At 45.2% G+C, this 15,318-nt stretch overlaps 1 protein-coding gene across 1 annotated transcript in view; it reads left to right on the forward strand.

The window, feature by feature from the left end:
* PGAP6 (post-GPI attachment to proteins 6) overlaps window positions 1-12,329 on the forward strand; it is a 38,083-nt gene extending 25,754 nt beyond the window's left edge. The window contains exons 9-14 of the mRNA XM_083152822.1: window positions 919-1,055; window positions 3,248-3,426; window positions 3,756-3,902; window positions 5,056-5,172; window positions 5,283-5,563; window positions 6,223-12,329. Of these exons, the coding sequence (XP_083008948.1) occupies window positions 919-1,055; window positions 3,248-3,426; window positions 3,756-3,902; window positions 5,056-5,172; window positions 5,283-5,563; window positions 6,223-6,274 (913 nt within the window). The 3' untranslated portion in view covers window positions 6,275-12,329. The remainder of the gene's footprint in view (window positions 1-918; window positions 1,056-3,247; window positions 3,427-3,755; window positions 3,903-5,055; window positions 5,173-5,282; window positions 5,564-6,222) is intronic.
* Window positions 12,330-15,318: the final 2,989 nt, after the last annotated feature.

Genomic DNA, 15,318 nt, shown 5'->3' on the forward strand with positions numbered 1-15,318 from the left:
AAATATCATTTCACTTAAATAGCGCTGTCTTTGTATTTCTGTAAGGAAAGGGCAGTGGCAGGCTGGTTAATGAGTGAGCAATTGCAGCAAGCTAGTGCCACCTGCCTGTTTGCTTTCTCTCTTGTGCTTATTAAGTAAACCGTTTAGGCGAATGTCAATAACCAAATGTGTCAGCCCATTGTGTTACTGCGGCCGGTGTTTGCTTGAGCGATCAAACAGACTTTAAATGGATTTCCTAATGCAAATAGAACTGCGTGGCCACATCTAATGGTCTCATTGAGGGCCAGATGTATCAAGCTTCAAAAAGTGATAAAATGGAGAGTGATAAATAGCCAGCCAATCAGCTCCTACCTGCTATTTTTCAAACCCAGTCTGTGGCATTTAGTAGCTGATTGTTTATCACTCTCCATTTTATCACTTTTTGAAGGTGGATACATCTGGCCCTGAGTGATGTGGAATATGTGGTGCAGGTATTGCAGACTGGGGATGTTGGCAGCATAGTGGTGTATTGGGATTTTTTAAAGACCGCGGTTGCTATAAGATAGGGCTCAGTGTTGATGACATCTGCTATCTGTGTAGGCATGGTATACGGTTACAGACTGTGAAAAACAACCAGCCAATCGGCTCTTAACTGCTATGTTACAGGCTGGGTTTTAAAAGGAAAGGAGCTGATTGGCTGGTTGTTTATCACTCGCCATTTTATCACTTTTTGAAGCGTGATACATTTGTCCCTGTGTTTGAACAATGACGGAAGTTGGTTGGTACTTTATCTCTCTCCAAGCTTTTGATAAATCTCCCTCCTAATGTTTTTGCTTATGGCTAAATAGGACGCATGCACCGCATTTTAGCAACCAGCGATATTGTGCACCCGTGGGTATGGTTTTCTGCGTGATCTCACCCTCGGTGTGTTTTCCCCAGTGCCTGCCAGCAACAGATCTCCAGAGTGATTGTGACTGCATACCTCAATCCCTGCCTCAATGACTGCGGGCCCTATGGGGAATGCCGGCTTCTACGGAGGAATGGCTTTCTCTACGCCGCCTGCAGCTGCAAAGCAGGTGAGACCTGCCGGGGGAACATCCGGGACACTTGTTGTGCCATACGTAACCTGAACTCACTTTGAGACAGGACAGATGTACGGGTGAGACCTGCCGGGGGAACATCCGGGACACTTGTTCTGCCATACGTAACCTGAACTCACTTTGAGACAGGACAGATGTACGGGTGAGACCTGCCGGGGGAACATCCGGGACACTTGTTTTGCCATACGTAACCTGAACTCACTTTGAGACAGGACAGATGTACGGGTGAGACCTGCCGGGGGAACATCCGGGACACTTGTTCTGCCATATGTAACCTGAACTCACTTTATGACAGGACAGATGTACTGCCCTCAAGAGGAGTGGTTTGTTGTGAGCTAGAAAACACAAATCTTTGCACGTGATAAATTTAGACTTCATTATTCGGCGCGGCGGTGTCTCTGGTGCTGGGTAAGCTTTGAGCTTTGCAGTTTACCGAGCAAACCAGAATCGCATCCATGAGGGGTAAATGTAGGCAGGGCCGGCGCTACCCACTCAGCAGCTCCTGCAAAGCAGGGAGGCGCCATGCTGAAAAGGCGCTGTCTCCCTACCTGCTCTGCTAAAGCTGCCTCAGCCCTTACTGTCACTGCCTCCTGCACGCTGCCCACAGCGCCTGTCTGACAGCGGAGGGGCAGCAGTATAAAGAGCTGCTCCCTGCATCGCGCACACACTGTCCTCCTGCGACCTGCCCCCTCTTCATTACGGACACTTGTGCTGAGGCATGAAGCGCTGTCTGTGAATGCCTGGATGACATGTCATGTCCGAATCCGCTCCCTACCCATTGCTCCCTGCGCCTGTCAGCTGCCAAACAAATAACAAACAGGCAGCAGCACCGCCCTTCCTTCCCTCCTCTCAGTGTGCTGTGCCAGTGCCACTGCCAGTCCTCAGCACTCCGCCCCCTCTATCTCCACTGCTTTTCTTCCATCACCTCCTTCTCTCCCCTCCTTTTCCCCTCAGTCATGAGAGGGGTGTAATGGCTTCCTCCTTAGAGTTCTGACTAGGCAGATAGAAGAGGAGGGACTGCACAAAAGTTAAACAGCAAAAGAACAGTGTGTCTTTTATTATACATGTTTATAACAATTGTAGATTTTTTTTTTTTATATTAATTTAGACATATTTTAAATAATGGGCTGGGCTATTTGCCTAAAGGTGGCCATACACGCTGCAATAGCAGCGTGCGATGCGATGTGTGCTCCTGCGGGCATCGCACAGTATAAAAAGTCTGTGCTGCATATACTTTTTGTACTGCTTTCGGATCGCATCGCACACACATTGCATGCATGCCGTGCTATCCGATCTAGCCCATAACATATGCGATTCTCGCAGCGTGTATGGGCACCTTTAGTGCCTGCAACATTTTGCGGACACATCACCGAGATGGTGCATGCATACATGTACATGCACCTGAGATCCTCCATAGGATCGCATGTTGCATACGCTCCCACAATCGGGCTGCAGCTTGATGCAATGGCAATGTGAAAGGGCGCAAAATGTATGGTTTGCAGGAGGGTGCCGGATACCCTATAATGATACCCTAGCACCGGCCCTGAATGTAGGAAGCTTGGAGGTGGTATCTATCCCCATAAAGACTGTTGTGTACTAGGTGATAATGCACCAGCCAATCAGCTTCTACCTGTCAATTTACATATTGGATCTGATTGGCTGGTGCATTATCACCTTGCACATACAGACATACTCGTCTCGTTATTGCGAGGGCTGGCGATAGAATCGCCAGGCCCTGCCATCCGTCGGAAGGGGGCACGAGACGCTCCTGCGCCTCATTCCAATGGAGCTCCCCGGCGGTCCTCGCCGCCAGTCCCTGTCAGTCGCCGGCTTAAAACCCATAACCCTGCCCATTTCCCTGAAGCGGAGACGGCAGGGTTTCTGCCGCCGAGTGACTGGGAAGCGCGTGCGTCCCAGGCTGATGGAGTCCCTCTCAGCAGCAGGGATATTCTGGCGAGCGCTGGGGCTAAATAAGAGGGTCTCCATCTGTAGCGTTATTTTTGTTATCTTCATACATTTACCCCTTAGTTACCTACATGTACAGGCAGCGGGTGCAGCTGCAGTCTGGATTGGTGCAGCCTCACTGGGAGGGGTCTTATTGGGATGGTGCTTGATGCTGATGATGTGACGGCAGGACCTGATTTTATTCCCATTGCATTATCTCGCAGGCTGGGCCGGCTGGAGCTGTACGGATGACAGGAACGCGCTGTCTGTGGCGCAGCAGCTAACCGCCGTAATGCTGCTGACCCTCAGTAACCTGCTGTTCGTGCCCACCATCATAGTGGCGGTGTCTCATCTGTACTTTGTGGAGGCTGCCGTCTATGCCTACACCATGTTCTTCTCTACGGTATGTGCAGGGAGCATGCTCATGATTCGGGCATGTCCGGGAACTGTGCGGGAATTTCCTGTCCGTAGTAAGCGTACGTCTGTAGCTGTGTCTAGACCAGAGGTAGGCAAATGCTAACTTCTACCTTGCCAGCTGCTGTTGGACTAGAAGTCCCAGGCAAGCCATCATTTCCTAATCCACAAGTCGGGCACCTCTGGTCTGACCACCATAAAACCTGTGTGATAATATCTTTGCCCCAGAGTGTAAGGCGGGTGTGGTGTCTGAGTGGCTGACGTGGGGGGAATGCTTGTGTCTCCTGCTTTATATCGGATTCTCTGTCGCTCCTTAAGTTCTACCACGCCTGCGACCAGCCCGGAGTAACGGTCCTGTGCATCATGGACTACGACACCCTGCAGTTCTGCGACTTCTTTGGTTCTGTTGTGGCCATCTGGGTGACCATACTATGTATGGCCAGGCTGAAGAAGACCATGAAATATGTAAGTGACGAATCCCGTACCAACATGGTATTTCGTGTGCTGTATTCCATTTCATTAATGGTTAAATACAAAAGTGCATGTGTATGGGGGGGGGGGGGGGTGTTGAACTATTGAACATTGATGACGTTCATCATGCCGACACTGATGAAATGTGTCGGCATGATCAGAATGTCACCAAATGGTCCCCTGTTAGTCTAGGTGTGACCTGATCTCGCAGCACCAGCTGTGTCTGGCTGTGACATCATGACTTTCAGTGGGTGTTATATCTGTAACCCTCCTCCTAGTGCCCACCAACATTTCACATGCCAACGTCATAACTGATGTTGTGGTTGCAGCCCCTTTTAAACAATAATTGCTTGCATCTGATTGGTTGCTAAGGGCAACATCTCCACTTCTTAAAATCCGCACTTTAGTAAGTATACCCCCAGGAATGTTGCTGCTTGCCAATACATCTCTGAATTGGCAGGAAGGGAAATCTTGTGTGTTGTTAATTAAAGACCATCAAGGTCTTGTTATTGTAATGGCTGGAAATCTGCACAGTTGCACATGGCCTGAGGTTCGGATGGAACCTTGGGTAAGCCGAATAGTGTTCCCAGTAGCTCCAAGTATAAGAATTCTGCCAAGCATTGGGGGGTAAGGGTTATAGGGTTAACCACTATTGGTCGACAGGCCATAGGAGGACACATGGAAAAAGGTTGACATGGCTCAGATAGACAGGGTCAAATGGTCAACACAAGCACTAGGTCGACATGGATATAAGTAAAAAAAAATGTTCCCGTTTTTTTGGGGTGTCTGTGTTGACTTGGGTCGATAAGTGTGCCACGTCCCCTCGCTTGCCATGCTTCGGGCACACTAGTGTATTCACCCTGTTATGTCCATGTGTTGAAAGACTCCTGTTCTGGTGGAGGAACGTGAAAACTAATTTCGACCCTTTTTATGTCAACCTTTTCCATGTTTGGCCTATTGTATGTGTCGACCGATGACCTGTCTGCCTATTTATTGTCAACGTGACGACCACATCCCACCATTAATATGACTGTTGAGCTTTCCATTACAATATCTTATTTCTAGTCCTGTTGCTTATAGGAAAGTGGAGGAAATAAAATGTTTGATGTCATTTGAGATTTTTATGGTGTTTTTGGTCCTGTTGTAGGTCCTATTTTTGCTGGGGACATTAGTTATTGCAATGTCGATGCAACTCAACCGCAGAGGAATTTGGAACATGCTGGGCCCCTGTCTGTTCGCTCTGATAATCCTGGTGATTGCATGGGTAATATAATCATTTCGCCTTCAGAACCTTTAATTCGTCTTGATAAAAAATTCAAAGCCTTGATTTCTAGCATGTCTCTGAATGACGTAATCCCTATTTTGAAATTTCAGGGTGTCCGGGGGGCGAGGCGTCGCCACTGCTACCCACCCAGCTGGCAGCGCTGGGTCTTCTTCCTCTTACCCGGGGTCTCCTTGGCTTTAATCGCTATCTCAATCTACGTCTTCGCCGAGACCAGCGCCAACTACTATTACACCCACAGCCTTTGGCACATCCTGGTGGCGATTAGCGTGGCCTTTCTGCTGCCGCCACGTGAGCGAGGCAAAAAAACTTGGTCATGGTCACAATTTCTGGACTGTGGTTATAAGATCTGCAAAGAAGATCGCGAGGAATTGTACGTAGTCGCATGACCCCTTTCCACCCGGTCTGTTCTCCATGTTCCAACCAATGGGAAGGAATCCCGGAGCCAGTCCTTTTAAATCCGTACTGTTGCACTTTAATCACTAAAGACAGAACACAATGAATTTAGGCAGTTTTACTAGAATAAAGTCAGTCAGATTAGGGGCTAACTGAAAATCAGCCAGTTGTATTATTTACCTCTGTGAGGTACAGCGGCTGCAGAAATTTGATGATACCTAATTTCCTCTGGTTAATACCTCTGATAATGGTGCTGGAGAATCGCCTGTGAATTGTACACATTGTCGGCCTTGATGCCCTTTTTGCATTACACAATGAAAAATAAGGGTGCGGGTCTTGCTTTTTTTTTTTTTTAAGAATTTACTTTTTTAGCTGCATGTGTCAATGCCTTAATTAGGTTACCTGCAGTGACCAATGTGATTAGCAAGCTTCGAATCACATGCGATGAGTTACCAATATCCTGTATTTTCCAAGTAAGCAGTAGATCCTACAGTAAGCAGATGTTCCTCTTGCCCAGGTTGGGTACTAGTCTCTTTGCAGAAGGACATTAAGGTGGGAGCTGAGGGTCTGTATCTCCTTGGAATAAAGTATTCATCCAAATATACTGAAATCTAATTGTATTACCTTGGCTTACAGCTGTCCTACGGAAATCCGTGCCAAGGAACGGTGCTGTTTGAGAGAACATTGACCCCTACGAGAGGGAGCTCCCTTGATTCTTGCCTTTGAGTCAACGGCCAGGAAAAACGTGGACGTTAACTTGTGCTGGCATCCCCATATTTTTTCTGTTCTGGAGTAATAACTATACCATAAATCAGGCATGTTCAAACTGTGGCCCTCCAGATGTTGTGAAACTACACATCCCAGCATGCCTTGCCAAGTTTTAGCATTCCCTAATAGCAAAACTTTTTCAAGGCACAATGGGACTTGTAGTTTCGCAACAGTTGGAGGGCCATAGTTTGGACATGCCTGCCATAGATGTTAGGTAGCAACTAGATTCTCTTATCCAATGCATCCTTGAAAATGAACGCTAAAATGTAGTTGCTACGGGCAATGCTTCTTGGCATTTTTAGATGTTTTACTAAGTCAAGCCCAGGATACATTTTACCAAAGCTTCTAAAATTAAAATTGATGGTGCTATTGGCAATCTCCCCGCTCTTAATTTCTAGAAGCTTTTGTAAATGTGCCCCACAGGCTGTATTTTATATAATGACTATTGGACACTTTTCCGGTGGAGTTTATGGGTAATAATTATTTGAATTGGCTCTAATAACATTCATAAATATATACATGAGCTGGTGGTACTTTTAATCTACCGGCAATTGGAAGCATGACGTCCTCCATTTGTCTATTGGAGAACACGGGTCATAATCTGGGTACTCACTAGACGATATGGAAACGATGAAATGACCATCTCAATTTTCCATTGATTTCCCAGACAAACGATAACTTCAGATCTGTCTACATGTGGCCTATTTGATTTGATTCCGCACAAGATGACAAATTGTCTGGGTTTATCGTCTAGTTTGAACCCAGCTATATCTGTCAGGGTGAAGCTGCTGATAACAGATAGCAATAGCTTGTTCACCATAACGTAGCCTGTGTAAAACGGAGAAAGGGCCCCCTACATTACGGCAAATGCTCCTTTGAGCACCGGGGGGGGGGGGGGTAGGCAGGATCGCATTAGATATATCGCATGCAAGCCAAGCCTGCCTGGCTCGGAAGCAATCCAAGAGATTGCTTCTGCAGCAGTGGTGACTTGGAGGGTCTGGTGTTATGCGCCCGGGACGGCACATTGAATTGGACCCTCTGTCATTCACCTGCAGTTTGTTTGTTTTTTCCTGTGATTTGTTTCTGCCATCAAGAGGAAAGAGCCCAAATTACAGGTATATTGCCCAGTGAAAGGGGGCCTTAAAGCGTCATGGTTATTTCAAGGTATGTGAGGTTTAGCTTGTATGTTTGGCAAAGTTATTCGCTCTTAAACCAGAATAAGACTTTAATACTGCGGGTTCTCTGATCACTGTTCCTTCCTATACTGTACATGCCTTTATGTCTTGATGAAAATTAAAAAAAAAAACGTTTCCCCAAAGCAAGCGGATACAGGGCCAGATGCACTAAGCTTCAAAAGTGATAACATGGACAGTGATAACCAACCAATCAGCTCCTGTCTGACATTTTTCAAACACAGCCTGTGACAAGGCAGGGAGCTGATTGGCTGGCTGTTTATCACTCTCCATTTTATCACTTTTGAAGCTTCGAGAATCTGGCCCATAGAGGTCTATTTCCTACAACGTAGAGAGAGATAAGGTGGATGCAGATAAAGTACCAATCAGATCCTAACTGTCATTTTTAAGCCGACATGGCAATTAGGAGCTGATTAGCTGGTACTTTATCTGTATTCACTTTACCATTCACCAAGGCTTAGTACATAGACCCCCATAGTTAGCAGAGCTGATGTAGTGCACGTAAGGCAGGCATGTCCAAGCTGTGGCCCTCCAGCTGTTGTGAAACTACACATCCCAGCATGCCCTGACATAGCTTTAGCATTCCCTAATAGCAAAACTGTGGCAAGGCATGATGGGACTTGTAGTTTCACAACAGCTGGAGGGCCATAGTTTGGACATGCATGCCTTAAGGCCACTCGACGGACCAGACAACTCCTTTGTGTGCTACAACAGGAAGTGAAAGCAATTTTTGCAGGGACACTGATCTGTTTTAATCTTTCTGGATAGGGAGAGAGGGAGCTGTGAACACAGAGATTGGCGGTAGGAGCAGATAGGGACTGGGGGAGGGGGAGAGTGTGGGCTAAAAACTGTCACAGCTCAAAGTGAAAGTACATTGCAGAAGCCATCGAGCTTTTAACTAGTTTGAAATATGTTTGAGAGTATTGTGTATATATTGAGGATATGTTTGCGTTACTCTATTGCATGTACGAAGGCATCTCTATGTACTGCTGCTGTCGGCTGTTCTCCCCTTGCAGTGTAGTGCATAGATAATATAGAAAAGTGCATCCTTACATAGACTTCAGGACTTTCTTTTATTCTATTAAATTGTACTAATCACAAAGACCTTTTCATACCCCCACTATCCACGTCGGCATGGAGTTGATTTTAGATAGTGTGGCGAGCCACTGAGCTCGAAGCGTGGTGAGCGGACGCGAAATACATGTGAAGTAATCTGCGTCCCCACGCTTCGAGATGGCGTGGATACTGGGGGTTACATCTCATTGTAAGCACCCATCACATCTCATGGCATGGGTGCTTGTACAATAAAAAATCGCATCGCATCCCATTTGCTGGCATGCAATGCTATGCGATATTTAATTGTACACGCATCGCAGACCTCTAAATAAGGTACACGATGGCATGCGATGGGCGCTGTGCTAGGAAACAAGTACCAATGATTTTAATGAATAAAGTCAAAGAAAAATCAGTGGCAGGACCAGGGAGAGTGAGTGTGAAGACAGGGGACGTCAGCACACCTGGTAACAGCCGCGGCCTGGACTCTCCCTCTCTGGCGACTGCCAGCGCTCAGTCTCTGAGAAGGGAAGTGGTGCTGCTGTTGGGATAGAGCTGGGAGGGAGGAGGACGCGGCTGATTATGTATATACACAGTGGCGGAACATGTGAGTGGTGATCCCAGGGGCAAAAATATAGTTTGGGCTGCACTCAAGTTCACAATATGCTACACAGCTGTGGGTGGCAGCAGTGGGCCCCTTAGTCCTCAGGGGCCCCAATGCAAAGCACCTGCTGCACCAATGTTAAATCCACCTCTGTATACAGTAGTAGAGACCTGCCGCCGTTCCCACAGGTGCATCACCATTATAAGAAAAATGTACCTGTGTGAAGAAGGGGCTGGCCGCTAGTCTAGTAGAATATTTTATTATTTTACAAAGGCCCCTGTTTATTCATACTTGACTCGTTCCCCCATATCCGGGATCATCTTCAGCGGCATCTACGATCCCAGGGGTGAATGCGTGGGCATGCCGGTGATGTCACGGGCACACTCGCGAAATGCACCCCTGGGACCAGGATGCCACTGAAGAGGATCCCGGGGCACCAACAGTATGAGAAAAAAAAAAACCTTTTCTCGTGGTCCTGAGCATTTCGGATAAGGGATACTCAACCTGTATAGTGAAAGCTGGCACAATGCGCCCACTATGCTGCCACAGTCTCCCCAAACTATAGCATGTTTGCAGCACAAGCGGTGTTCTCCAATAATTTGACCAACCACCTGCTGCCGGGGACCTGTTTTTTTTGCAACGGTTTCCATAAAAAATTGAGCAAATAGGATTAAAATGATATGCGTCATTATTTTGTGCATCTGCGGCTATTTGTTCATATGAATTGTAATGTTCCTCTCCTTACGCAGATGCAGCCTTAGTCACACAAGAATATAGGTATGCTGCATATCATTTGAATCAACAGGAGCTGCTTGTGCATCTTATTTTACAAATACAATGGATTTTAATGGCGAAAGTCACACGTAAAGATGCTCAGCGCTATCAAGTAATTTTTTTTAAACTTTTTTTATTTTTTTTAAAGGACAGTTGTTTCTTTAAGTACAGTGGTCAGCCGAAGAATGTTTTTCTCTTAAAATAGAATAGGATTGTTTTTAAATCTTCCATGTTCGTTGAGCTGTGACGAGTAAGCACGTTCCTAATGGTTCAGGCACGGAGTTCAAATTCAGTGTAACCAAAGACTGAGCATATGCAAACTACTGTCCGTATATGTCCATTATTCTGTAACGGCAATAATATAGAGCTGTGGTCTGTAGAAAAGTTATTTTAATGTTTTTTATTATGTTTCATATGGAATGAGGATTCAGTTGTAAGCATTTTAGTAATACTTAGCAGTGTACAACTTATGTTTGGCACATTTGCACTATTATTGGTAACTAGAAGCAGTACCATTGTTCACATAGGGCCAGGTCAAGCAGTAAAGACATTGAATGTGGCAACCAATCAGCTTTTACCTAGCATTTTATAGAATTAATGAATGCTACCTGGAAGCTGATTGGTTGCTGTACATAACGTCTCCACTTGTCTACTCTTTAGACACTCACCCACCCCGCATCACAGAGGCGGCCATTTTGTGGGATCAGGCAGTATTTATAAGGAAAACAGTGGCCGCCATCTTTACTCCTGGTTCCCTGCCATCACAGTTTGTCTTTCTGGACATTTTCTGTTCTTAGGATAGAGTCAACTCAGGATAGGTGTTACCAGAGAGGCTTTGTCAGCCAATTGATTGTTTGGTATTGAACTCCAGGTGAGGTCCCCCATTATCTGTCTAAATAAGACCAGGCTGCTCTAAGAGGTCTATGATTAAAGTTTTTGAGAGAGATACATTACCAGCCAATCCGCTACTAGCTGCCATGTTACAGGTAGTGTTTGCAAAATTGACAGGAGCTGATTGGCTGCTTTTTTTTATCTTAACATTCTCTCTCTAGGTCTTAGTGCATAGACACCTACATCTTTGATACAGGTCTAATATCTAGAGAAAAGGTCATAGAAATGCCCCAAAATCTCTTATAAATACCAAATAATCCAGAAAATAAAGTTAGTCCTTTAATGACCAAAATCTTTACTAGAGTGGACTCGCCAGATCACATTATAAGGTGACTGTATCCTCTATTAGTTAACGTTCTAGCATACGATAATCCACAGCTCATAGGAAGCGCGCAAGTCTACTAGAATATTTTTGCTTTTTTCAGGGACTGGGCACATCCCTATGATATCACGCACATCCCATACCAGTAGGCCACAACCCTAAACTGATTATTATACCTCTGAATAAGACTGATTGGAGGACTCCAAGTGAAATTATAATACCTTTGCTGATGACCAGTAAAATGTCAAAGACCTCGGTCAGGGTGGCCAAATCTGTCCTCAAGATCTACCAACAGTTCATGGATATCAGGCCACCTGTGGATCTATAAAATGAATGAATGCAGCAGACTTAAAAATGTGACAGTTAGTAATGACTACAGCTGTGCACCAGTTTGGCCACTCCCGACCTAGGTTATGCAGAGTAGAACCCTAAAATCCCCCTTTGCAATAGTTTCAGCTTCTTGCCATAGGAGTATTATGATTGTTAGGGAAATAGGGGGAGCTTAGTTTAGATTTTACATAGGGAGTTCTATAAATACCAGCTCTGACCGTCTCACTTTTATTTTAATAGTTGTTCCACTAATCTGCATTTATGACATTCTGGCCCAGATGGAATAGCCTGAACCTTTAAAGATGTAATTTTTCTAGAAGGCAGAAAATGCTGCTTTTAAATCACGAGGACAAATCATGAACTTGCCACTGGTCGCAACACGCAGGCTGTTACTTTTGTGCCCCATTCGCTCCTCCAAGTGCGAGTCCTAGGCGCACATATGGAGGTCATGTAGGGCCCATGTCTTCTATTTATTTTACCATTTGTTAAACTATTTGAAGTCTTTGAAAACTGCTTTTTTTTATGTATTTTGCCATTATTGTTTTAGTTTACATTTATTTTACTTATCTGTTTCTATTTTGTTTTTAATTTTTTTTTTTTCTTAATTTATTTGTGATGTGTATGTTTTTATAATTATTTTGTTGGTTCTGGGATATGTATTTGAGTGGTTACTAAATGCTGATGTTTTGCATACCAAATTGTTAATGAGCTACCAAAATGACACTCCAAAATTTATATTGCACTATATGTATAATGGTTTGTTAACAATTGTATTTTCTAAATCGATATAAAGTACAGTATAATGAAACAGAGAATTCAGATTCTATTTTTTTTGGTATCTTGTTTATTATACATTTTAATCAGGGACTTCAACTTTCCGTACTTTGGGGGCGGGGAATAGATTTGCCCACAGTTTTCAGTTGTATGTAATTCTGTATATAACCACGCTGTTCTTTTTATAGATATGTTTTTTCGGTACTCTTTACCTAGATGGGCGCCAGCGATTGAAATCGCGGTCGTCGGGGGTAAAAATCGCGGTCATCGCGGGTAAATCGGGATGGCCGCGATGACCGCGATTTTCCCATAGGGAACAATGTTAAAAAGGCTGATTGACCGCGATTTTACTGTTAAATGGCTCAATGGACCCGATTTGGCCATAGGAATCAATGTTAAATGGGCCACAGAGCCCATTAACCCTTAAATGTCCCCACCAATTTTTAACGCCACCCCACGATCCACGCCAACCCGAAGCGTGGCGAGTGCAGCGAGCCCGCGAGGGGCGGCGGTACGCGTCATCCGACCTTTTCATGCCCTACTATCCACTAGGGCGTGGAGTGAGAATAGAATAGTGTGGCGAGCGCAGCGAGCCCCGCGAGGGGACGCGGATACCTTCACAGGTAGACGCGTCCCCTCGCGGGCTTCACAGGTGTCGGCGTCGCCACGGACACCTGTGAAGCCCGCGAGGGGACGCGTATAACTGTGAAGGTATCCGCGTCCCCTCGCGGGGCTCGCTGCGCTCGCCACGCTTCGGGCTCGGTGGCTCGCTGCGCTCGCCACACTATTATATTCTCACTCCACGCCCTAGTGGATAGTAGGGCATGAAAAGGTCGGAGGACGCGTACCGCCGCCCCTCGCGGGCTCGCTGCGCTCGCCACGCTTCGGGTTGGCGTGGATCGTGGGGTGGCGTTAAAAATTGGGGGGGACATTTAAGGGTTAATGGGCTCTGTGGCCCATTTAACATTGATTCCTATGGCCAAATCGGGTCCATTGAGCCATTTAACAGTAAAATCGGGTCCATCGCGCCTTTTAACATTGATTCCTATGGTAAATCGGGAGCATCGCGTCGCGGGTACATTTATGGCCGGCCGCGACGCGACCGACACGATTTCCATCCATGTTTAACATGGGTTTCAATGGGAAATCGCGGTCATCGCGTCGGTCGCGTCGCGGCCAGACATAAATGTACCCGCGATGACCGCGACGGGCGCCCAACTAAGTAAAGAGTACCGTTTTTTCAAACATTATTTGACATATATATCTCCTATACATTATTCTTAAGCCAATTCGTGCCAAAATAAATTTTTAAATAATTTTTTTCTATTAGAAACTTTTTTTTTTCCTATAAGAACTAATGTTTCATTTTTTTCCTATTGGAAATTTTACCATACGTAAACATTATCAATTTTTTTTTGCATAAAAATTGGCTACATACAATTTATTTTACTGATCTGTTTAAGCGCTCTTAAAAACTTATATTCATTTGTATATTTAACTATATCCCGATGCCGGCACTTATCAAGGATTTTCCTTTTATGTGCCCTGATTTTGTGATTGCAGCAGTGAACATACACACACACACACAGGTCTGGAAACCCATCCCATAGCCTATGTGTTTTCAGCCAAAAAGAGCTGGAGAATAAAATAGCTTTAATTAAAGTGCCCAAAAGAAAAGCAAAAATTGCAGAAAAACCCTGTTTTTTTCTTTGTTTGTTTTTTTTCTACTGAAGAATCTTTGTTGCTGATTGAATTGCACCCTAATTCTGTTTTGCTGCTTGATATCAGAGATGCTTAATAAAACTTTGGGGTGTATTCAATGCTCTGGCGAGCACGGCATCGTGTTCTCCGTATCTCGTTCGCTGTACATTCTCCATTTTTTTTCTACCCCTTGCCATGCCTCCTGCTCACCCTATTCAACATGTCAGCTGCTCGCCACTCCTGACAGCGAGCATTGACCAATGTGGCGTACGAGAAGTAGATGGCTCCATTTGTAGGCAGTGTTCAAATATCGGAGAAATATGCAAAAAAACCCACAAATTAGCCTAAAAAAAAAGGATTCCAAAGCAGCTGTTTATCTCCTCAAAGTCCAAATGCAGGAGTGAGGAAGAAGAGGTGAATCATGGGTAGAATATACAATGAGAAAAAAATGCATCATGGGGTGAAAAAAATAATATATAGATCCTTCAAATAATAAAAAAGACAAAGAACATTTTATTTTTTTAAGTATGTAAGTTGAATTCACCTAAAAAAGATGCCAAGAGTAAAACGAAGAGGCATACCAAAAAAAAAAAAGGTGAGCAGCGTTCTTCATTTTTCACATTGAATACACAAACGGTGAGGTGCACAAAATTTCCCATAAGAAAAAAAGGCAACGACCAAGCGGTGAACAGGGCAAAGCTCTTATTTTTGACGAACTGGGAGTCTTGAATAGGGCGAGGTACATTTTTGGAGAGAACTGCCCTTCTCGGCAAAAGAAAAACCAACCTTGCCGGAAAAAAAGCAAAATGGAGGCATTAAATACTGCCCTATAGGTTGGATAAAAAGGCTGAAATTAGGTTTAGATTTATTATGTGCATAAGGTTCTTTATTAATGCACTTTCGCTTCACCACTTTATTGAGGTGAGGCTGCAGTGCCAATCGCCTGAATGTATTGTTTTATAATTGTTCGTTATGGGAGTGCGTTATCCCCTCCCATCAGGAATACGCATCCTCCCATAACGGGTGTGTACTCCTCCCGGCTATGTCTTCTGCGCATGCGCCGGTTTCCCTGACACGAGATGTGTCACAGGCGCATGCAGTTTTCCTTGTTCGGCGCTGCTTGTTGGTCTCCGGTGTCTTGAAATGAAAACAGCGCATGTGCCGGGTAATGTTCGCCTGGGTTGATGTATACCCGGCGCATGCGCTGTTTTCATTTGAAGGCGGTGGAGAATGGAGACCTGCAGCACCGGAAATTTCTGGCGAAAAGAAGAGGGGAGCGCGTGCCCACAAATCAGTTTAATAAGGTAGGTGGCAGGCTCCAA

The sequence above is a fragment of the Crinia signifera genome, chromosome 7 (assembly GCF_055691185.1).
Source record: "Crinia signifera chromosome 7, ASM5569118v1, whole genome shotgun sequence".
Lineage (NCBI taxonomy): Eukaryota > Metazoa > Chordata > Amphibia > Anura > Myobatrachidae > Crinia > Crinia signifera.